General features: G+C 44.9%; 1 protein-coding gene across 1 annotated transcript; it reads right to left on the bottom strand.

The window, feature by feature from the left end:
* On the bottom strand, positions 1-24,513 carry SLAIN1 (SLAIN motif family member 1). The gene is made up of 6 exons (XM_056861923.1): positions 24,374-24,513; positions 11,782-11,931; positions 9,994-10,341; positions 5,690-5,845; positions 4,536-4,830; positions 1-144 (listed from the first exon to the last, which is right to left on the bottom strand). Exons 1-6 carry the CDS (start codon positions 24,414-24,416, stop codon positions 69-71), a joined length of 1,068 nt encoding a protein of 355 aa, XP_056717901.1. The 5' UTR covers positions 24,417-24,513; the 3' UTR covers positions 1-68.
* Between the last annotated feature and the right edge of the window lie 564 nt (positions 24,514-25,077).

Below are 25,077 nucleotides of genomic sequence, written 5' to 3'. Positions count from 1 at the left end.
TGTTACCCAGCCAGCTGGGTAAGAGGATCAAGCATTCTGTCTTGCCCATAGTTCAGGTCTCTTCCGTTTCAGTAACAGCCGTCTCTCCAGTTGCCGTCCCGTAGAGTACTCAGTGAAGAAAGCGGCTTTGGAGGCTGGAGGAAACTGTTTTGGAGAAAGAAGCCATGTTGAAAAGGGAAGCACAGGAGAACAGCCTAATCCAGCAGAACACTGAATCGCCGAAGACATTAGAATCATAGACCCAGAGTTGGCAGGGACCACCAGGGTCATCTAATCCAACCCCCTGCACGATGCAGGAAATTCACAACTACCTCCCACCCCACACACACCCAGTGCCCCCTACTCCATGCCCAGAAGATGGCCAAGATGCCTTCCCTCTCATCATCTGCTTAAGACAGTGGTTCCCAAAGTGGGCAGTACCATCCCCTGGGGGGCGGTGGGATTACCTAGGGGGGCACTAAGAGGCAAGGGGGCAGAAGGGCGGCTAGAGGTGGGCCCCTTCAACTATGTTGTTCACTAATTTACAGTAGATCAAGCTATGGCACCATGCTGGCATGGTGGAAACTATCAGAATTTTCCCCCAGACTATGAAGAGCTGGTACCATTGGATCAAGTTCATCAGATCTGCTGAATAAATTTCAATCAATTAATTGTTACTGTTTTGAAATTTTATTATCATCTTCTTTAGAGCATCATGCAAACCCCTATTTTGAATAATGCTTTTTATAGGATAGGGTAGGGGGCGCTGGGGTTGAGTTTGTGGAACCAAGGGGGCGGTGGCCTGAAAAGTTTGAGAACCACTGTCTTAAGGTCATAGAATCAGCCTTGCTGACAGATGGCCATCTAGCCTCTGCTTAAAAACCTCCAGGGAAGGAGAGCTCACCACCTCCTGAGGAAGCCTGTTCCACTGAGGAACTGCTCTAATTGTTAGAAAATTCTTCCTAATGTATTTTGACTCCCCGTTATGCTCGCTTTAAAAGAGGCATCTGTCCAGGTTAGGTCTAACCCCAGGCATGGGCATCAATGGCAGCTCAATCATGCAACATCTATGGCTGGTGGCTCATACAGCGTGGTGGCTCATACAGCGTGGTGGAGTGGTTAAGAGCGGTGGTCTGGAGCGGTGGACTCTGATCTGGAGAACCGGGTTCGATTCCCCCCTCCTCCACATGAGTGGCAGACTCTAATCTGGTGAACCGAGTTGGTTTCCCCACTCCTCCACGTGAAGCCAGCTGGGTGGCCTTGGGCTAGTCACAACTCTCTTAGAGCTGTCTCAGCCCCACTGACCTCACAGGGGGAAGGGGAAGGTGACTGTGGGAAGGGGAAAGGAAGGTGACTGTAAGCCGGTTTGATTATTCCTTAAGTGGTAGAGAAAGTTGGTATGTAAACACCAATTCTTCTTCTTCTTCTTCTTCTTCTTCAGTATCTTACCAATTGTGGTGGCAGCCAATGTGGTGTAGTGATTACAGTGACACACTAGGACCTGGGAGACCCAGGTACGAATCCCCACGCTGCTGTGGAAGCTGGCTGGGCCAGTCACACACATTCAGTCTAACCTACCTCGTAGGGTAGGTTTGTTGTGAGGATAAAAATGGAAGAGAGAAGAACGATGTGAGCAGCTTTGGCTCCCCACAGGAAGAAGAGGTGTACATGAAGTAAATAAATATTTCACAGCAAAGAATAATAAGAATAGGCAACACAACTAATCCTACGGTAATGCTACATCATGTGTGTATCACAGATAAAAATTAGAAGTTGAATACTCCTCCCCCACAAAAAAGAAGATAAATCCCCAAAACTTCTATCAAGACAAGAACCGTTCACAAGAACACACTGTACTCAACATGCCTGGACCGTTCACAAGAACCCTCAACATGCCTGGCCAGTCTCATGATGAGAGAGTATGTCTTAGACTGGGCTCCCAGTATCAGCCACAGGACTCCTTCGGCTGACACACTACTGCTCCTTCGAAGCAAATTCCTCAAGTCTTAGGGCTTTTCCACATTCTCAATTTCCTCGCTTGTAAGTTCCTGTTTCTTTGGGGGGGGGGGTTCAGTTCTGCACGTTTTGCTCTCTCTAATGGTCGATTTGATATCACACAGGCTTGTGTCCAGCATATCCCCCTGCAGATTTAAATTCTGTGATACTGAATCGACCATTAGCAGGAGCAAAACCTGTAGAAGGGAGGGGGGGACCCTAGAAGAAACACGAACTTACAAGAGAAACTGAAAATGTGGGAAATCCCTTAAACGTTTAGAAACCACTACACTAGGACCTAATGCATAACTCTGTGTCTTAGGCTGGATATTAAAGGGTAGTGTCCCTCACTATGGGAAATGAAAACATGTGTTTTGAACATTTATGCGTTCACTAGGAGGCCCAACCAGATGGCATGTCTTTCGATACACGCATCTCCCTCACACAACAATTTTATCATGTATGCCACATGTCCATGTGTGCACTACCTCCAAGATCTCTATTTCTTCACTGAAGTTGTAAATTCTTTCTTTCGAAACCCTGAACAAATTCACATTTTCTGGTTTTCATTATAAAGGAAACAAAGATTTTGTTTGACTTTATCATCAGATCACATAGTTGGGGCATTTTGTTTGCTCATTTTAAATGAAAGGTATGGAATATTAATGCATTTTTTTCAGATTACACAATACACACTATACTATATATTACACAGTATTGCCATACCCGAAGGGAGAATTTGAAATCGTTTTGCAGATTTCAAGATAGTAATATGGGACAGATTACCCTAACCAAGAGATTCACAGTGCAATCTTAAACAGAGTTACTTTCTTCCAAACCAATTGGCACCATGGACTTTAGAAAGGTGTAACTCTGTTTAGGATTGCATCTCAGTCAAATATACTTTACCCCAGATTAAAGAGCATTCTGCAGTATGTCTCATGTTACCGTTTTTAAGAACGATGTAGACCAGGGGGTGTCAAACTTATTTGTTATGAGGGCCGGATATGACATAAATGTTACTTGGTCGGGCCGTGCCTCGCCAGCCCAGAATGAGAGTTGGGTGGTGGTGGTTGCCTCATCTGGCTCGCAGGCCAGACAAGAGCTCTCAAGGGGCCAGACCTGACCCGCGGGCCTTATGTTTGACACCCCTGATGTAGACAATTTCCCCGATGAACACTTGAACCCATTTTTGCTGCAAACCTGGTGCACAGTGAAGGCACTCAAATCCCACCGAAGCTGATGTTATTCAAACAGCTGAAAGAGCATGCAGGATTTCAGCCGCTGGGCTTACCCTTTAATTACCAAAGCCCAACTTTTAGCAACGCTTAATTATCACACTACCAACACAATTAAAAATGGATGTGGGATTATTCAACGGCCCTTGGCTGAACAAAACCAGTCGCTTAATCAGGGTTCTCTCCGAAGGAAATTGCAAGGAAGCAGCTGACAGCATGCCAGATGAGTTAAATTGTTTTAAAAAATCTGGCCAGCGCACCTTGTGGCCTTCCAAGCTGAACACAGTTCATCAGCCATATATAGTGGTTTGCAAGTGGGCCTTTTGCTGTTGTTCCGTGCCTGGGACTTGAAAAGGGGGTGTGACTTTCCACCACCAATGTTCAGTCTACTGTGATACGGAGGATGGAGAAAAGTACAGGTGACCCTGTAGGGTTTCCAAGGCAATGAGATGTTTAGTGATGGTTTGCCATTGCCTGCCTCTGGACTGCCTTGGTGGTCTCCCATCCAAGGACTAACCTGGGCTGACCCTGCTTAGCTTCTGAGATTTGACAAGATCAGGCTAGCCTGGGCCATCCAGACCAGGGGAAGATTGACCATTATCTAAGAAAAGCTATTACTCTGCTGCAGCTTAGAGAATTTACTTGTACCTTAAGAGCAAAAGACACACTTACAGCTCATTCCTGAGATTTGTGGCAGTTTCCCGGCCGCCGAAAGGCTAAAAAAGCCCTTTTAAAAGGCTTTTTAGGAAAATTGTGCATTTCCCCCCATTGAAAATAGCGAGGCTGCTGTTGGTGGAGGCAGCGTTCCTGGAACGGAGGGGCTTAGGACAAACGTCAGCTCCGCCCCCGGGAACGCCCCAGGAACGTTGTTCCCCCCCACACACACACATACACACACCAGTGCTGCATTTCTCTTCCAGGATTTAGGTCCTGGAGGGACTGCGGTGGCAGGGGAGTGGTGTGCAGCTCCGTGGCGCCCAGGTGCCAACGGAACGGCCCCCACTGCCAGTGTTAAGTGCCTCTCATCATGGAATAAGAGAGCACTTACACTGGTGGCGGGATCACGCCACCTCCAAAAAATTTCAGTCCATTTCTCAGGAATGGGCTATAAGGCATATTGGTATTAATTTTATCCCAGATTTCCCCAAGACAGTCGAGGAACTGTATTTTGCCTAAGATGGTGAGCTTTCTTTCAGAGATCCCTAGTGCTCCTTGGAGTACTACATATCCCAGGATTCTTGGCAAAGGGAACAACTGCACCACCGCCATAAGGTTGTACCACAGCCATGCCCTGACTCTTCACTTCAACCAAACCGCTCTTACCTTCGAATAGGCTGTGCAATCTTGCTCCTAGGTATGCTGCTCCCGCTTATGGCCAAGGAGGGCCTGGGAAGACCGCTGCGCGTTATAACCCCTGCGTTTGCAGTCTTGTTTGGCATTGGGATGCCAGAGTTAGAGTGAAACTGTAAGGTGCTGGGCAGTGGCGTGTTATTGCTGCTGCTGTTGCTGCCTTGAACAGTCGGACTCACGTAGGCAGTGGCTTTCAGAGGTTGCCTGACGGAGACTGGGAAGTGTCCCACGCTGTGAACTCGGTGCTGAAGTTGTCCCGGAGAAGGAACTAACAGAGGAGGACAAAAAGTGCAGAGTTACAGAACGGTGTGCAAGAGAAATTCACATTGAGCTAATTCAAGTGTTCTGCTGTCACATAGCTTATTTATACCCAGACCTTCTTCACGGAAGCAGTGTTTTACTTACCCTTGGGGGAAATTAATGGGATTTACTTCTGAGTAGACCCACTTTGGATGACTTCTAGAGCAGGGGTGTTAAATTCAATTGTTACGAGGTCTGGATATGACATAAATGTCACTTGGTCGGGCCATGCCTCGCCAGCCCAGATCGAGGGTGGGGGCTCGGCTGGCTCGTGGGCTGGATAAGAGCTCTCAAGGGGGCAGATCTGACCTGCGGGCCTTATGTTTGACACTATAGCAAGGCTTCTTAAACTTTTTCCACTTGTGACCTCTTTTCACCCGAGAAATTTTTACGTGACCCAAGGTAGATAGGTATAAAAAATAGGTATACAAATCAAACATTGACTGATAATAAATAATAAAGACCTTTTACTGTTGCCAAATTTTTCACGACCCCCACATTCAGTTACACAACTCCATAAGGGATCATGACCCACAGTTTAATAAGCTTCTGCACATAAGCCATGACCAGAAGTTGTGGCAAGAAAACTAGGGGTGTTTTTAGGGTTTTTACAAAAATTGTATTATAACAATAACAGCAACAAGAACCATAGTTTAATGTATTATTTTATTTAGTATTTTATTTACCTTGAGTGGAGCTGGCAGAAAAGTGAGGTTGTTTGAAGGAAATAACCAAACAAGGTTTATTCTGTGAACCGCCTCGAGGAACCTCGTCAGATGAGAAGCATGCCAAGTAAACATTAAAAAAAAAAAAGATTTCTCACTTACTACTAGACTGAATTCTCGACATCCCGTTACCAGCTCCATGCAGGTTTGAGTCAAAGCTGAGACTGTTTCTCACAGGGACCACAGGTCCAACGCTGGTGTTGGTAGTGGGGGTACTTGGCATCCGGGCTAAGTTGGGCATGCTCCGTCGGAGTTTGTCTGCAACAAAACCAAATGACTGCCAGGGTCAGGAAATGTTTACAGTCACTATGAACCCGGCTGTTATTTAAGAAGATCCCCGTTGGGTCAAGCGTTAAGAAGGATTCTGCCTAAATAAGCACTGGTTGAAAGCTAGGACAAAACAGCTTTGATTATCAAATAAAGATGGAACCTGAACAGTGGAACTAACAGTTGTTAAACACCTCCCAGGACAGAAGCCAGGTTTTAACGACAAACAAGAACATTCAGGCTACTTCAAAGTTTGGAACATAAGAAAGGCCATGCTGGATCACACAAAGATCCATCAAGTCCAGCAGTCTGTTCGCACAGGGGTCAACCAGGTGCCTCTAGGAAGCCCACAAACAAGACGACTGCAGCAGCATTGTCCTGCCTGTGTTCCACAGCACCTAACACAATAGGCATGCTCCTCTGATCCAGGATCCTCTGATCCTGTCCTAGAATCATCTGTGAAAGGCAGCCTCTTAGCGGTCTTGGGCTGCATCAACAGATGTATAGTGTCCAGATCACGCAAAGTGATGGTATCGCTTTACTCTGCTCTGGTTAGATCTCACCTAGAGTACTGTGTTCAGTTTTGGGCACCACAATTTCAGAAAGTTGTAGACAAGCTGGAACGTGTCCAGAGGAGGGCAACAAAGATGGTGGGGGGTCTCCAAGCCCTATGAGGAAAGGTTGAAGGAGCTGGCTATGTTTAGCCTGAAGAGGAGAAGACTGAGAAGGGATATGATAACCATGTTCAAGTACTTGAGGGGCTTATAGAGGATGGTGCTGAGTTGTTTTCTGTTGAAAAGAAGGTCAGACCAGAACCAACGGGTTGAAATTAAATCAAAAGTGTTTCCATCTAGACACTAGGAAGAATTTTCTAACAGTTAGAGCAGTTCCTTAGTGGAACAGGCTTCCTCAGGAGGTGGTAAGCTCTCCTTCCATGGAGGTTTTTAAGAAGAGGTTAGATGGCCATCTGTCAGCAATGCTGATTGTGACCTTAGGCAGTTCATGAGAGGGAGGGCATCTTGGTCATCTTCTGGTCACTAGGGGTGTGGGGGGGAGGTAGTTGTGAATTTCCTGCATTGTGCAGTGGGTTGGACTAGATGACCCTGGAGGTACCTTCCAACTCTATGATTCTAAACGCATGGTCGCTTTATCCTCCTTTAATCCCTGTTTTAGCCAGGATCAAACGCATTAAGCAAAACGCATGCATTCGATCCTGGCTGAATCCTGGCTGAAACAGGGATTAAAGGAGGATAAAGCGACCATGCGTTTTCGCCCTATGGGTTCTATTGTCTCCCATGATTTTGGCACAAGCAGTATGAGACTTGGACGTGGGCCCTTCAATATTCAAGCTCGTTATATAACCTGCCCACTTTTCCACACTCTGTTTTGCAACCCCAAGGAAGCAGTGAACACACACGATTTATTAGGCTTCTGCTGCACAGGGCTGATAGGGAGTGTTCAGCTTGGAGAGTTACAAGTTGTACGAGTTTGCGACATATGATGTGCTTGGTTGCGCAGGAGCAAGTGACACTATTGCCGCATGTCACGTGAACTTTTCATCCTTATCCCTTCTCTTACCTAATCCTGCATTTGTTACACTGGAGTCAGTTCTAATGGACACAGGCTCGTGTCAGGACCCTGCCAGAAACTATCTGTCAGGAACGCATAACAGGAAAACTGAGATAACTATAAATAGGCAAACTGCTTCAGAGGCAATGTGTCTTCTTTCCCAAGAGATACTGACAAACAGTATAACTACAAATAAGAACTTTGCTGGAGGTGGACACCCGTCATCTTCAAGCAGGACAGAAAAGTAAACAGAAGGGAATGTGTGCGAGTTATTATTCGTGTCCACCACCACATGGAAATAGCTTCCAAGGCAAATTTTGGTCTTATGTTACATCAATCTGTGTTATGCCTCCAGTTACAGCTCAAGAAAAGATCCTGTCTCCATACACCAGTTGATGGAGGATCTAACTCCCCCCTCAAGTGTACAGCGAGTCAACTATCATGGACAACATCTGATGGATTCATACTTTAATGACACACTAGATGGAGACATTTTCCTAATGAACCAATGTATGAATCACTGTGGAACGAACTATCATGTCTATACAGAGTTGCTTTTCCTCTTTCTTTCTTCTTTTTTTCCATTGTCTTATGTTCATTCACAACTTGTCAGGCACCATCTCAACCTGCTACTCAACTCTTTATTCTAGTTATGTATAAGAACTTGACCATCACAGTACTATAAAGTTTTTATAAAAAGACCACTATATAGCTACATAGGAGATGGAATGAGAATGAGATTAGGAAAGGAAGTCTCTGTTTTCAGATGCTGGGAACCAAAATCAGGGAAGGACAGTTGCCTTCACAAGCTTCCAGAAGACACCAGGAACCAAAATCAGAGAAGGACCATTACCTTCACAAGCTTCCAGAAGACACCAGGAACCAAAATCAGGGAAGGACCGTTGCCTTCACACGCTTCCAGAAGACACCAGGAACCAAAATCAGGGAAGGACCATTGCCTTCACACGCTTCCAGAAGACACCAGGAACCAAAATCAGGGAAGGACCGTTGCCTTCACAAGCTTCCAGAAGCAACCAGTCACCCTTTCCTGAAATAGCATGCTGGCCCAAATAAATGTTTGGTCAAATCCAGCATGGCTCTTCTTGTGTTTCTATGGAAGTAAAGTGGGGTGGGAGGCAGTAAAAAAAGAGAGGAGAAATGGTTCCAAAATCCTGTCACTATGGTATTGGGCTATTTCAGGATATAGTGACAAAACAAACTGCATCATAAACAACATAAATTTCCAGCTGATTTTAAGGCTTCTACATTGTCCAGTTTTTGCCAGGAGGTAAACAAAGTTTTACCTCAGAACCCTTTTTGTTCTGTTTCAGGCCCCGTTCTATGGCAGGATGGTTTTAACGTCATGATGGTTGCTTTACTCTTTCACTGTTATATACGGTTTTATATTATTCATCACACTATTTTTTTTTCATATTGTTGCCTTTTGAATACTATCTTTTAGAAAGACAATGCAACCCTATAGTGAAATCATGTCTTTGGGGGAGGTTTGGTAAACTACGGAAGCCGGCTAGGACCCTGTGAGCTGAATCTGGACCCCACCCCTTTTAATTTTAATCACAGGATGACCAACAGTGTGGTGGCAGTTTCACTTGTCAGAAAAATAAACTTATTGTCAAAGACTGAGTGTGTTTTGTGCGGTCTGTCTGAGATTCCACACCCCAATGTTATTTGATGCCCAAAGGCAAAAGCCTCTAAACAGTGAAGTTTTACTGCTATTTGATGGTAATTTTATCACAGTACTTGTCAGCAAATGAGAGGTCAGTTGCAAAATAAATTTCTGGGCTCCACACTACTGTTTAGAGAAATGAGCGCCTATGAGAATACCAAATCAGGCTATATCTGAGGAAAAACATAGACGATTCCATAGTATTGGCGTCAGGGGAGGTGGGGGAAATTTCATGGTCAGAATATCAAAATAATTTCCATCTAGACATTAGGGAGGCTCTCCTTCCCTGGGGGTTTTTAAGCAGAGGCTACATGGCCATCTGTCAGCAATGCTGAACCTATGACCTTAGGCAGATGATGAGAGGGAGGGCATCTTGGCCATCTTCTGGGCATGGAGTAGGGGTCACTGGGGGTGTGGGGGGGAGGTAGTTGTGAAATTCCTGCATTGTGCAGGGGTTTGGACTACATGACCCTGGTGGTCCCTTACAACTCTATGATTCTATGAAAAGCCATAGAAGAGAGGAGAGTGTTACGGATACCGTGGACTGCCCAAAAAACAAATCAGTGGGTTATAGATCAAATCAAGCCTGAACTGACCCTAGAAGCTAAAATGACTAAACTGAGGCTATCGTATTTTGGTCAAGTCATGAGACGACAAAAGTCACTGGAAAAGACAGTCATGCTAGGAAAAGTTGAGAGCAGCAGGAAAAGAGGAAGACCCAATAGATGGATTGACCCAATAAAGGAAACCATGGTCCTCAATTTGCAAGACCTTAGCAAGGCAGTCAAAGATAGGACATTTTGGAAGACGTTGATTCATAGGGTCGCCATGAGTCAGAAGCAACTTGACGGCACTTAACGCATGAAAAGCCAGCCTGTCTTACCTCCATTAATCCTGTTTGGTTGCTGATCGAGAGGACTTTGGGCTTGAGGGGAATAATACTGTTGCTGCTGATAATTATTTGAAGGGAAATATGGGGAGGTTGGGCTTCTCCTGCAGTCCCGAATACTGGAAAAAGTCTGTGAATGGGGGATTCCTCTTTGGAAGGGGTTGCAACGGGTGAGGCGGGGCTGAGGGGGCGGCAGGTGGTCAAACTCTTCTTCCTCGTCCTCAAGACTGTAGCGATCGAATTCCTGATCGCTGCTGGTCCCTTTCTTGCCCGAGTGAAGAGAGACGCTGGAGCTGTTTCTGGATACAGATGCTGAAGTGGAAGCGTAGTCTTGCCTGAGACCTGAACAGTTGGTGGGAGGGGGGGGAAAGACATTTGAGTGAAGCGCGGGATCTTTCCACACCTTTCATCCCTGTCTCAGCATTTCCTTTCATAAAGTCACTGAAAGCAGCAATTCTTCTTCACATTGCTCCCGTATCTATAAGATACATGGAAACAACATCCCAAAACACAAGGACTGGGCTTCACTCCATGGTTCTTTTCTCTAAGCTAGTTGTCCATATGATCATTTCACAGCACAACAAACTGTGTTCCTAAGGAGAGTTACTCCAGTCTAAGCCCATTCATTTCAATGGGCTTAGACTGGAGTAACTCTCCAAAGGAATGCACTGTAAGGCTCAACCAACCCCCTCGGTGCTTGTGAACCTTGGATGGGCGTTTGAATGATCCCTTCCTAGCACAGATCAGGAGAACGGTTTCATAACATTTCCCCTAATGAAAAAAAAAGATGGCATTTGCTGTTGATGTATGAGATGACCTCATATCCCACTTGGCATTCTTGGACACATGAAGCTGCCTTATACTGAATCAGACTCTTAGTCCATCAAAGCAGCTCTCCAGGGTCTCAGGCAGGGGTCTTTCACATCACCCACCTGCCTAGCCCTGTTAACTGGAGATGCTGGGGATTGAACCTGGGACCTTCTGCATGCCAAACAGATGCTCTACCACTGAGCCATGGTCCCTCCCTTGAGGTTCCTCTTCTTTGAAGTACATTTTGTGCTCCCCACCAGTATCTGAGGATACTTCATAGCGGGAATTTTGGAAGACACATCTACAGCTATCTAGGTACAACAGCTCTTAGTATGTGAACTGTGCAACTAAAAAAAAAGAAGGGGGAGAAACCTCTGATAGAAGACAGAAAAAAACGTGCACAGCAACAGAGGTTGTAAGGTGTATTTATTTATTTATTGCATTTATAGCCTGCCCTCATTCCCAGCAAGCCAGACTCAGAGCGGTTATATCTAACAACTTGTAGCTACTAAAAAATTATACAAAATAGTAACAAAGGTTCAAAGAAATTGTGAGACATGTATTGCAGTATACGTATAATAAGCAAAAACAAAAGTGCTGATAATATAACACAAAACCACAACAGCGACAGGTCTGCCGGCAAGTCTCCCATTTTGACATCTCTTCTTCGGAGTGTAACCATGGAATTCAACAACAAACGGAAGTATAACTAATACAAATATCACAAAATAATTGCATATAACTTGTTTACAACAAGGTTACTTGGGACACATTTCTTTGAACCTTTGTTTCTGCTACTTTGCATAATTCTGTAGTAGCTACAAGTTGTTAGGTATATGCCTTACAACCTCTGTTGCTGTGCACGTTTTGAACCAAGCAACTTACACGTGGTTAGGAACAAGCGTTTTCCCCAAGGTGACGTCAGTAACATAACATTGTTTAGAGAAAGGAAGGAGAGGAAAGACAGCCTACTTTCTTCCTGAAGCCGAGCCATGATCTGGACATCTGTGAGATCCTGCAGTTTATATCCCATAGAGATGGAATCATCTTCGAGCTCCGAGGTGCTCAGTTCACTGTCTATTGATGACTGGGGGCTCAGAGGAGAGCTCCTAGAAACACAACCTGTCCAAAAGTAACAACACACATCCTGTAGCTACTAGACAATATATGGACACCTTCTACTTATAAAGCAAAATTTCAAGACAATACATTTGAAGCTACATTGGAAGACATGATATATATATATATATATATATATATATATATATATATATATATATATATATATATATATATATATATATATATATATATATATATATATATATTTGGCACCAAGGTGTGGAGATTGCCAACCCACTTGACTGAACCAGCTTGTTTTATCATATATATATTTGGCACCAAGGTGTGGAGATTGCCAACCCACTTGACTGAACCAGCTTGTTTTATCATATATATATTTGGCACCAAGGTGTGGAGATTGCCAACCCACTTGACTGAACCAGCTTGTTTTATCCAAATAAAACTGCATTTCTCCACAGTGAAGGACAGTTCAGCCCTGAAACAATGATACGATTTGCATTGTCTTTATTAGGTGTGCTCCAATCAGATTTATAAGCTACATCCTTTACATAAGATCTACAATCCTATCAAAGGCGATCTGCCCTACAGTTCCGCTCCCCACCAGAATCTATCTGTTCATATGGCATTTTTATTTCAAGAGTTCCTTTGCATTTAAATACCATTCTGGCCAACCTGTAGCTTACGAAAATCCATTTTGTCAGCTAATGCTGCTTACTATTCACCCATACCTTTCCTTCAGTAGATGAACAGCCAAGATCTTTATTCTCCAGACGGAAAACAGGCCACCATATGGTACCCAGCTCTTGGGATAACAAATATACATCCTGCCCACCAACACTACTTAGATTCTTGCTCAGATTGTAACTGGTACAGACCAAAATAACTTGCCCTAATGTGGGTGAAGATTTTAACACAGAAGTAAGAAGTCTTTTATCTCTTGATCCCCGGGGAAAGCAAATTCCCCCAGCCCTCCGTCGCTAAGCGTCTCTGAACTGATGTGAGGAAATGGAAAAGAAAAAACAACAACCATTTTCCTATAAAAGAATGCAGGGACATTTAGTATTTTCAACCTGATTTTCAATCTGATTCAGCACCAGGCTCTGAAACATTAAGAAAGGGAGAGTCCACACATTGTGCTATGGCATGGGTCCCCAGTATGGTGCCCTCTGACACCTTTCCTGGCACCCACCAAAAGTTTTTAAAACAATGAGTGGGGCCAGTTGTAGCATTTGCCCTAGGAGGGTTTTACTGGCCACTGGAGATCCAAGTGTTTTGACAGCGGCTGCCCCCACAGTGTTGGGTTTATTCTCTCTCACTCTTCTTTTCCAGTGTATTATAAAAAAATCCTCCCCAGCCCTCAGATTTCCTCTGTCCATATGCTGCAGCCATCCCCACCTCCCTTTCATCAGAATTCGAAAGGTGCCCACAGGATGGAAAAGGCTGGGGACCAACTGTGCTACGGCAACCGTTCAAGTCCTGTGCAGACAGAGAAATCCTGGAGGTGAGCCATTATGATACCACAGTATCCAGTCAAGTGTGGATCTAATCTAAACTAGTCAGGTAACAGGTTATACACATCCAATAGGAATTTATGATAAGCCTTATTGCAGCGCTAGAAATTAGTAAAGCAAGCATTACCTGTCTTTTCAGGTGTTAATATTGCTTTACTGAAGGTTTTAGAAAAGGCAGGTGTGTTAAAGCCATTGCTATACGGAGTAAGCCTTGCAACGGGACTATAGGGGAAAGCCAAGGAGACAGACGAAGAGAAGAGACTCCGCCACCGGCTAGCTGTTAATGGACACAGAAGAGAAAGAATTCGAGTTATATTTGGCAACAGAACACGCAGTTATTAGGGAGTCAGCAGCCAGGGGAGGGGGAAAACAAGCAACAACCGACATGTCAGTAAGTGTTTGGTCGCTGCAAACATGAAGGAAAAAAATTAAGCTGGAGTTTAGCGAGAAAAGCAAGGAGACAGGATGCAAATCGAAACAATTTGTGAGTCGTCCTCTATAACGATTTTTAAAAGGTCTTTCTCGATAACAAAGAAGAAGAGAAGTTGGTTTTTATGTGCCCACTTTCTCTACCACTTAATAAGAAATAAACTGGCTTACAATCACCTTCCCTTCTCCTCCCCACAACAGGCAACCTGTGAGGTAGGTGGGGCTGAGAGAGCTCTAAGAGAGCTGTGACTAGCCCAAGGTCACCCAGCTGGCTTCATGTGGAGGAGTGGGGAAACCAACCCGGTTCACCAGACTAGCGTCCGCCACTCATGTGGGGGAGTGGGGAATCAAACCCAGTTCTCCAGATTAGAGTCCACCGCTCTCAACCACTACACCACGCTGGCTCTCTAATGTCCTAATGTATGTAACTCCTCAAACCTGGAATGTTTGTAATGTAATGTAACTCCTCAAACCTGGAAAAGTTAGCAAATATAAAAATGAAGATGCTAATAAATTAACACAGGCTTGAAAATATGAGGCAGTTCATTCAGTCGGGTCTGAATGAATGAATTTATTTTGACGGCATTAGCCAGAACAGCACAGTCGGGTCTGTTGTTCCTACTAAGCGGGGTTGCTGTCCAGATTTTTCGCACGATAAGAGTGGACTTGGTTTGTAGCCAAACTGAAAGTTCAGTACCACAGACTAGGAAAGCACCGGCTCACTCATCAAGTGCTAAAAACAAACATAATCCCCTTCATAATCCTCCTTTAAGCCTCCAGACATAAATATTTCTTCCTTTTACCAACATGAAATACCGAGTTACATAAGCATGAACATTTTCAACGCATATCTGCACACTCTGAGAGGGGCATCTTACATTTCTGTGAAATATGTACCGTCAAAACGCATTTGATCAAAGTCACATCCATAAAACCACAGAACATTTTTTCTTAAAGAGTACGACGGAGTCCTTCTACTCAGCAAAATGAAGAGGCATGAAACTACTTTACCAAGAGGCAGACCACTGGTCAATATTGCCTACTTTGATCAACAGCAGTAGCTCTCCAGGGTCTTGGACTGAGGTCTTTCACGCTGTCTGCTCCCCATTTCCTTTAACTGAAGATGCCGGGGATTGAACCTGTGACTTCGTGCATATGAAGCTGATGCTCTACCTCAACGCCATGACCCTTCCCACTTAAGAAAGCTAAAACAGAGATGGGCAATTTCTGTGCTCTCAGGGCCCTGAACTTTATGCTGAGTCTGGAAGTACATGTTGCTTTCATCCATGGTCAGCCTCCACAATACAGTCAGCACCACCTGGTAGGACTTGGTAGTTATGGGGTGGGAAGAAGAAGGAGGAAGAAGAAGAGTTAATTTTTATATGCCAACACTCTCTACCACTTAAAGAAGAATCAAACCGGCTTACGATCAGCTTCCCTTCCCCTCCCGGTTCACCAGATTAGAGTCCACCATTCATGTAGAGGAGTGGGGAATCAAACCCTGTCCTCCAGATCAGAGCCCACCACTCCAAACCACTGCTCTTAAAGACTACATCACACTGGCTGGTACCAGAACATTACATCCAAACTCAAAGAGAACTAGCATTCTCCATGCGTGGGATATATCACAACTTTCCAACACCATACTTGTTTCCTTAGGAGTGAGCCCAATCAGTGAGTTGGGTTTTTTTTTTTAATGCTGCAGTGAAAAAAATTGGTGGACTCAAGTTCAGTCTGGTAAAATTACTTCAGGGGGCTGGTCAAGCCCTCAGCCTCAGAGCAAAACTATCTAAAGTCAGCTGGCCTTGCAAATTGATTGCAGAAAACAAACAAGGAATCTGCTTGCCTCTTTACCTGCCCTGGGTACTGCCTCGTAGAACAGTTGTCATTGCTTCCACCATACAATCATAAAGTTGGAAGGGACCACCAGGGACATGTAGTCCAACCCCCTGCACAATGCAGGAAATTCACAACAACCTCCCCCACACACTCCCAGTGACCCCTACTCCATGCCCAGAAGATGGCCAAGATGCCCTCCCTCTCATGAGCTGCCTAAGGTTCCTAGAATCAGCATTGCTGACAGATGGCCATCTAGCCTCTATTAAAAACCTCCAGGGAAGGAGAGCCTACCACCTCCCGAGGAAGCCTGTTCCACTGAGGAACCGCTCTGTTAGAAAATTCTTCCTTCCAATTCCCCCCTCCACCATACCACAGCCTGCTTTGTTCTGGAGGGTCCCCCGACCTGCAGGAATTTTTTTCGGGGCAAAGGGTGGCAACAGGAAGGAGGGGGACCTGTGGTGTCAGCAGAATGATGGTTCCGATTCCCTGAATCCAACCCAGTGTAGTTTGCGGCAATTTCTTGAAACAAGATGACACTCTTCCCCAAATACCCAGATAATACTGACAATTAAGAACAAAAAAACCCTGAGCATTAAAAAGCCAAGATACATGGGTATTTAAAAGGCTTGTTGATTGAAAAGGTTGTCTCCAAAAAGGCTAAAGTTTAACTCACTTTGGTTTTAGGGACTTTACATAATCCAAAGGGTAGTTCTGAGGTCAAAAGGAAACGAATGTTACAAATTCTCTGGAGCTGATTTGTCAAATGCCATATAATTTCTATATGCGAGTTCTGTCCAAATTGACAAGGAAGCCCCAGTGTGGTGTAGTGGTTAAGAGCGGTGGGCTCTAATCTGGTGAACCGGGTTTGATTCCCCACTCCTCCACATGAGTGGCGGACTCTAAGAAGAGTTGGTTTTTACATGCCGACTTTCTCTACCTTTTAAGGAGAATAAAACTGGCTTACAATCGCCTTCCCTTCCTCTCCCCACAACAGTCACCTTGTGAGGAAGGTGAGGCTGACAGAGCTCTAAGAGAACTGTGACTAGCCCAAGGTCACTGAGCAGACTTCATGTGAAGGAATGGGGAATCAAACCCGGTTCACCAGATTAGAGTCTGCCACTCATGTGGAGGAGCGGGGAATCAAAGCCAGTTCTCCAGATTAGAGTCCACTGCTCTTAACCACTACACCATGCTGTCTAACCATTATAACATGCAATCATTATAACAACTGAGGGTGGGGGGACTCTGCACACACCCAATTTTTTCAGCTTGGAGGCTCGCAAGTTATACAGGCCCCATTGACCTCTGCAACACCAGCTTTAGAGTGCAATCCAAAGCAGAGTCACATCACTTCAATGGACTTAGAGGAGTGTAACACTACCTAGGATGGCAGAATTAACCAGTTTTGCATTTTAATAAATGGCAGGGGGCACCCACCTTCAAATAAAACTCACAGGGAAACAGCACTCGCATTTATAAAACCATAACTAACATCTTGTACTTCTTATTACAAGCCACTGTGGAATAGCAAAAATGATTGCCTTGAAAAGGCCTTTGTGGTCCCCTTTCTTTTCTCTTTTTAAACACAAGACACTGTTTTATAACAGCTTGATCCTTTGCCCAGGCCAGTTAATGGCCGGCATGCTCTCACCCACAGATGCGGTCAACAATATAAGCCCAAAGGAGCATTCATTATTTTGTACAATAACTACTGTGGGAAGAGCCATCGTGAACAAAGTTCCTGTTATTGCAGCTGTGACTAAGAATCACACAAAGGGGACGCACAACACACACACACACACAGTATTTGTGGCAAAGGAAGCAGAAGAGAAGGAGGTGAGAACTTACCCTAGAGCAGCGTTTCTCAACCAGGGTTCCGCTAGGGGTTCCACAAGAAATAGTGATGAATAGGCTAATCATATGTAAATCATATATAACTCATATGCAATCATTTGTAGGGGTTCTCTGAGACATGAATATTATTTCAAGGGTAGAAAGGTTGAGAAACGCTGCCCTAGAGCAATGGGTCTCACACACAGAAATATCACGAGTTCCTAGGAAAGGTACAAGATCCATCATCGGCACAAACTTGCCAACGAGTCTTTTGAACAAACAGGAGGGGGGAGTGCTATGGTTTAACCATAGAGTTTTCAGTGACACCCTGACACAATGGCATCACTTCAAGTTTCGCATCAGAAGTGACGTGACAACACCAAAGAGATGGTCTCTGACTCCCAAAATTATCCCACTGAGTTGCCAGCTGTAGCTGATAACTCCTAGTTATCCTAGCCAGCGTGGTGTAGTGGTTAAGAGTGGTGGTTTGGAGCGCTGGACTGGCTTTGATTCCCCACTTCTCCACGAGTGGTGAAGGCTAATCTGATGAACTGGATTTGTTTCCCCACTCCTACACACGAAGCCAGCTGGGTGACCTTGGGCAAGTCACACTCTCTCAGCCCATCCTACCTCACAGGGTGTCTGTCTGTTGTGGGGAGGGGAAGGGTGATTGTAAGCCGGGTTGAGTCTTCCTTAAGTAGTGGAGAAAGTTGGCATATAAAAACCAACTCTTCTTCTTAGTATGCACATTTAAACAGTAAATCAGCCTTTGTTCTTGGTGATGATTTAAAGCCAATCTACCCTGCTGGACCTGCTCTTAGCCAAAGACATAAGAATCCCAGTTCAGCCACTGAATTCTTGCCAACTCAGGCATATGCCAGCATAGGGAATCTCTCACAGCGAATCTCCACCATAACATTCTGTGTATTATATTCTGTAGTTGTCATAGAGGATGCCCATTCTTGAAACTTTTACAAACTCCATTAATTTATTGATCTTCACTTTGTCTGCTCCAAAGATAACCCAAAGGGTTCGAGGCGAAAAATCACCTCTCTGCAATGCTCCTGTTGATTTGTCAACCGAAAAGGGCAAATGCACAAATACCCATTTCCCCCAAAGCAATGGAAACACAAAGATCCTTGCCACACCAGCTCCTGCTAAGTCAACATTTGATGAGAGCTGATGGGCCAGCTGAAGCGTGGAAGCACAGCCATGAAAATATAACTTACAAGGACACTCGGGCCAGGCAGAAACAAGAGAAAAAGATCAAGAGCCTGTAGTGCTGTGTCCAAAACGATCTAGTATCTTGTAAAGAGATGGTTTCTCACTGGAAAACGAAATCATATTGCAGCAGCTGTATATGTCGCCTGAGCGCATGGTTTCATAGACAAGCTGTGAGCCCTACCCAGGCAGTTTGTACAGATCTACATGCCAGTCTCTCAGGAAAAGGGCAAAGGAAGGCGAGTGAGTGCAGGAGAATTTGGGGACAAAGAGAGGAGATTTCTACTAATACAAAGAAAGCCACCATACCAGAAGAAGGTTTTTATATGCCAATTTTCTCTACCTTTCAGGGAGAATCAAACCAGGTTACAACCACCTTCCCTGCTCTCCCCACAACAGGCACCTTGTGAGGTAGGTGAGGCTGAGAGAGCTCGAAGAGAACTGTGACTAGCCCAAGGGCACCCAGCTGGCTTCTTGTGGAAGAGTGAGGAAACCAACCCGGTTCACCAGATTAGAGCCCGCAGGTGGAGGAGTGGGGATTCAAACCTAGTGCTCCAGATTAGAGACCGCCGCTCTTTAACCATTACGCCATGCTGGCTACCAAAATGAGAGTCAGCGCCAGATACAAAATGGTGTCCTGGGAATATGAAAGTTCAGAGCTGTTTTAAGAGGTCTTGAGCAGTATTAGGAAAGTACCAGTACTGCCTTAAGCAGTGTTACACCCTCCGAGGCCCACTGGCATTAAAGGACTCAGAAGAGTGTCACTCTGCTTAGCACTGCACTCAAAGGCGGGCTGACATATCACAGTAGGGGTGCTATCCAGACGCATCCTGGATTTCCCTCTGCACAAGCTATGCCAATGCTAGAGCTGTCTGTGTCAGGGTATTTGGTGAACACAGCTGCTAGGTTCTTTCTGAACTTTCAGCCCCACCTACCTCACAAGGTGTCGGTTGTGGGGAGAGGAAGGCGATTGTAAGCTACTTTGAGCATCCTTAAAGGTAGAGAAAAGTGGGGTATAAAAGCCAACTCTACTTTTTCACTTGCTTACCATCTGTTCGGTTAATACCAAATCAAAACTCTCGTGAATAATTGCTTGCATCACGTACAAGACTGTAGTTCTCAGAATGCCAAATCACAGATATACGAAGATCTAACTAGGATTCTGACAACGTCCACCTGCCTCATCCTTTGTAACTGTGTGACTTTTCTTAAGGCTGCATGTGGCCTCCTGTTTATAAGGACTTGAGTAATGAGTGATCAAATGTGGTACTTGTGTTTGGTCGGCAACTCAGTATTAGCCAGTTGATGGGGGGCATCATTTTGTGTGTGTGTAAAGTGCCGTCAAGTTGCAGCCGACTTATGGCGACCCCTTTTTGGGGTTTTCATGGCAAGAGACTAACAGAGGTGGTTTGCCAGTGCCTTCCTCTAAACAGCAACCCTGGACTTCCTTGGTGGTCTCCCATCCAAATACTAACCAGGGCTGACCCTGCTTAGCTTCTGAGATCTGACGAGATCAGGCTAGCCTGGGCCATCATTTTACCTACCCTCAAATTACCCCTTTATACAGTAATTAGAGACATGGAGGGGACTTGTTCCTGTAGAGTTCAATTGCCCTGTTTGGATGCCAGCAGCCTTATATTTTGGACTCAAAGCATCATCTTACTTAAAAAGGAATTAAAAAAAAATCTGTATGTGATCTTTACAGCTCTACATTTGCTGCTAAAAACTGGTTTGGTTCTGGCTCGACAAGCAATTGCATTATCAATGGGAGACGACAATAGGTGGGACAGTCTTCCTGTTCTTGTCAGCCTCTTAGTGTATGCGAGGACCCTCTCTTCAACAGAGAAGAGAAATGGCTTGACAGAAAACACGTGGACTGTGTAATGTGTAATGATGCCCTAGGCGGCCAGTGATAACTATTAGGAATTTCAGAGTCCCTGCTAAAGCTCAGATGTCATTAAAGATGTCAACTACCTCTGAAGAGATTTCCTGAGATGTCAGCAAAGTTCCTTGCTGTCATTTTCCTTCACTGACATTTGTACTCTGGGCTTCAAGTTGTTTACTTAGTCTGACTGGAACTGTGCTCATTACATAATCTCGCGCTGCGTCTCTTTTTCATATAAGGACTAAATGCCATACAGACCCGTGGCTAAATGTCAGAGCGATTATTTCAGATCCACACGTGAAATTCAGTGTCTGTTGTCCCCTTGGCTTCTTGCCGCTTCATCCCTTCTCCACGAATGGAACACAACCTTCTCCTGTCCTTCCTGAGAGCAGCGGACTCTAATCTGGAGAACTGGGTTCGATTCCCCCACTCCTCCACATGAAACCTGCTGGGTGACCTTGGGCCAGTCACAGTTCTCTCAGAACTCTCTCAGCCCATGCGGAGGCAGGCAATGGAAAACCACCTCCAAACATCTCTTGCCTCGAAAACCCAATGGGGTCGCCATAAATCAGCTGTGGCTCAACGGCACACACCCTTGGGAGTTTTATCCAGTCCGCCATTACCCTCAAGTTTTCTTCTCAAGCTCTGAGATGCCTGCACCCCCTCCACTCTCATATCTCCATTTCTTAGCACCCTGTTTTTACTCTTCTCTTACTTCAGTAATCCTGCTGGATTGAGGCCCCTATACCCTACTTCAGAGGACCCTAACTTTTGCAAACCCGTGAGGATTTTGAGAATGGGTAGCGGCCACTGCAACAAAAAGGCTGCCACGTGGGGTCTTGGTCCAACTGCAAAATGCTAAAGCGGTAAAGAGGTTCCAGTCCCAGCATCCTCTTTTGTTGGAGACAGCTGTATCCAAATGGGATGGTCTCGATAGACACCAAGATGATGTCCTGAGGGCTCTTTTAAGGCACCTCCTATACCTCTGAAGTGGAGGAAAGCCAGGATTGGCTTTTTGCTTTAAGGAAGAGGCAAATGGGTGCCAAGAAACACATTTAGTAGATGCCATGGTGCGCATGGGTATCACGCTGGGGATCACTGCCCTATGTCGACACTCTTCACACTTAGAGCCATTTCTTTCATTAGACTTCTGTGATGCTTTCCCTCCCTCCAGCCAAGATACACTTCAATTTCCTTCATAGTAGATATGTATTGTCAGAATCCCATGATGTTCATGACCTTTGCTTTGTATCAAGTATCCCCTCAGCCTGTGTGGGACGGGATGGAGAGCTGAAAGGCAGTTTATCTTGTGGCAAGAGATGAGTACGCTAAACACTGGGCACACATTGATAGAATACAGTGGGAATCTCCGATATGACCCCCATCAGCTTCACACATTATGAGAAAGATAATGGGTTTGAAGTTCACTGACCCACAGAGAAGATCACAACCAAGTGTTTTCATAAAACACTGGAAGAGCACGGGTAGTTGGTCATGAGGTACACCAACAACAAAGGGGGGGGAAGACTTCACCCTAAACAACAGAATTAAGTACCCAAAAGGTCAACATCCAAGGCCAAAGGTTACACAATCTAAAGATTATGTCAGTACAAAATATGTATATATTTATTTCATGTTATGTGTGGTATTAAGATTTTATCCTGAACATATACATATTTTGTACTGACATAATCTTTAGATTGTATAACCTTTGGCCTTGGATGTTTAGTGGTTAAGAGCGGTGGTTTGGAGCGGTGGAGTCTGATCTGGAGAACCGGGTTGGTTTCCCCACTCCTCCACATGAAGCCGGCTGGGTGACCTTGGGCCAGTCACGCTCTCTCAGTCCCACCTACCTCACAGGGTGTCTGTTTTGGGGAGGGGAAGGGAAGGTGATTGTAAGCTGGTTGGATTCTCCCTTACGTGGCAGAGAAAGTCGGCATATAAAAACCAACTCTTCTTCTTCTTTATTTTTTCTTGACCTTTTGGGTACTTAATTTAGTTGGTCATGAAGACCAGGCCAAGTCCTCTGTTACAACTAAACGGGAAAGTGTTTATCATTAGGCTCACAGAACAATGGCCAAGCACAGGCTTCACAGACATAAAATCCAAATATCTTCAGGTAAAGAGGGTTGGGAAAGATTTTTCTCCGCCCAAGACCCTGGAGAGCTGCTGTCAGTTAGAGGAGACAATACCGAGTTTGAGGGCTCAGCTACATGATTCATTAGCAGGCAGCTTCATGCCTCCGTCAGCCACTGTTTTATGATGTGGTGGGCGCTATGTCGATGTCTATCTTACCTACAGGCAATACCCATTATTTAGCAACACAACGCCTCCGTGTCAGAATATCCGAAAAACAAAAGATGTGGGGAGGGGGTGACAAGTCCTGAAGGGAATATTTTCTCCTCTGGATGTCGACTTTTCATAATGAGGAAAACGGGAGCTCATGCTCAGTAATTGCTTCTGAAACTTCAGTATCCTGGAGTGAAAGTCAAATATAGATTGCGAAAGCAAAAAAACCCTAAAAACTAAAAAGGGATATATGGGGAAAGGAGCACTTGAATAACAACGAATCTTAGCACACCAGGATTGGCCTCAGCCCCCTCAGCCATTGCTGGGGGGGAAAAGCTTTAACAAGAAACCGACTCACTTAAATATCAAAAGAAATTTGAAAGTAAAATTATCTCTACTTCAGTATGAAGAATCTGTTGGGAACCTCTTGGTAGCTAATAGGTTTCAAATTCCTGTTCTAGGAATAATTGGCAATGTCTTTGCTTTGCTACATACTAGGTATAATTATCAGGTAATTTACTACTTTTAATCTTAAAAAACCCCATTCATGAACTAACTTAAGGGGTTGTTCTGGCCCCTCATATTCTCCTGTTACTGAGGGGCGGGGGAGTAACGCTGTGGTAATCTGGCAGGTTTGATACTGTGGCTACAATCCTAAGAACATTTTCCTAAGACTAGGACTCACCACATAAAACTTACTTTTGAGCACACCTGCTTAGGATTGCACCCTACAGCTTCTTCTGCTTTACTGTTATTTTTACTTCATTTATATCCCCATCTTTCTCCCGAGTGAGGACCCAATTCAGTTTACGTCATTCTCCTCTCTTTGATTTTGTCCTCATAACAACCCTATAAGGTAGGTGAGGTTGAGAGTGTGTGACTGGCTCAAGGTCACCTAGCAAGCTTCTACAGCAGAGACAGGATTTGAACCTAAGTCTCCCAAGATCCTAGTCACTCTAACCACTATACACTGGCTCTTTAGCTCTGCCATAGCATAGGCGAATTATCTAGAACCCTTCTTCTATACTAGTTTTAATCTGTCCCTCAAAATCTCTCACAATCTCTCTTTCTCTCTCACTCACTCTCTCGTGGTTGGATGCCCAAACTCTTCCACAGCTACTCACTGGTTTTAAGCACAGAGATGCCCATCCTAGTGAACATCTGCTTAATTGCAAATGGGAGCATCCAAGTTTGGATATGCATCCAATTTATATCCACAGTTCTGAAAAGCAAGGAATATTCCTTGGTGGCATTTCCATGGCAATTGGAGACTACGAGGCAGAAAAATGCAGAAACAGAGGGACAGCTTTTGAACAGCCCTTATACAAATGCTAGAGATTAAAAACAATTCCGTACGGGACCAGTTGGATTCTTCAGCATCAGTACAAGATATCCCTAGCTGTTTGGTCTTAGACCAGCCGATAAGAAAAGCTGCAAAGCTACCAAAATGGGTTGAACAAACCATTCGAATTACCTTGTTCCAGCCTGAAGCAGAGGGAGCGTTTCGCCGCTTCCATCTCAGGGCTCGGATGATCCAGAACATGCCGGCACCACTGCAGAGGGCTCAGCGGTTTTTCTTGGGATGTGCCACTCTTAGCAGGCACAACATACAACCTAGACAGAAGAGACACAAATCTTTAGCTTAACGTATACATGCTTTGATGCGTAGATTTTATTCTCCCATCACAATAGCATAGACTCATGGATCATCTCAGGCCAAAACATCTCAGGCCAAAGCAGAGTTTACTACATTTATTTTTCTTCACAGCCAATGCTGCATGTTACACATGTAAACTTACAGTTGGGAGTAAAGTTGCCTCATATGTAGGCATCAAGAACACACCGGCATCAAGTGTAGTGCTTAAGAGCGGTGGTTTGGAGCAGTGGACTCTGATCTGGAGAACCGAGTTTGATTCCCCACTCCTCCACATGAGCGGTGGAGGCTGATCTGATGAACCAAGTTGGTTTCCCCACTTCTACATATGAAGCCAGCTGGGTGACCTTTGGCTAGTCACACTCTCTCAGCCCCACCTACCTCACAGGGTGTCTGTTGTGGGAAGGGGAAGGGAAGGTGATTGTAAATTGGTTTGATTCTCCCTTAAGTGGCAGAGAAAGTCGGCATATAAAAACCAACTCTTCTTCTTCCTCCTCTTGTTTTCATTTGTCTGTATGAAGCAT

This window comes from Euleptes europaea, chromosome 16, assembly GCF_029931775.1.
Source record: "Euleptes europaea isolate rEulEur1 chromosome 16, rEulEur1.hap1, whole genome shotgun sequence".
Taxonomy (NCBI): Eukaryota; Metazoa; Chordata; class Lepidosauria; order Squamata; family Sphaerodactylidae; genus Euleptes; species Euleptes europaea.
Note: the sequence above shows the minus strand (reverse complement) of the source record. Positions and strands in the feature narration are given on the sequence as shown.

Bases quoted from the DNA above. Each gene is read 5' to 3' on its own strand.
- SLAIN1 (XM_056861923.1), bottom strand. From the start codon at position 24,416: ATGGAAGCGGCGAAACGCTCCCTCTGCTTCAGGCTGGAACAAG. The intron at 4,831-5,689 runs GTAAGTGAGAAA...CTCCTCTGTTAG, and splicing joins GTCGAGAATTCAGTCTAGTA to TTCCTTCTCCGGGACAACTT. The intron at 145-4,535 runs GTAAGAGCGGTT...TCTCCAAAACAG, and splicing joins ATTGCACAGCCTATTCGAAG to TTTCCTCCAGCCTCCAAAGC.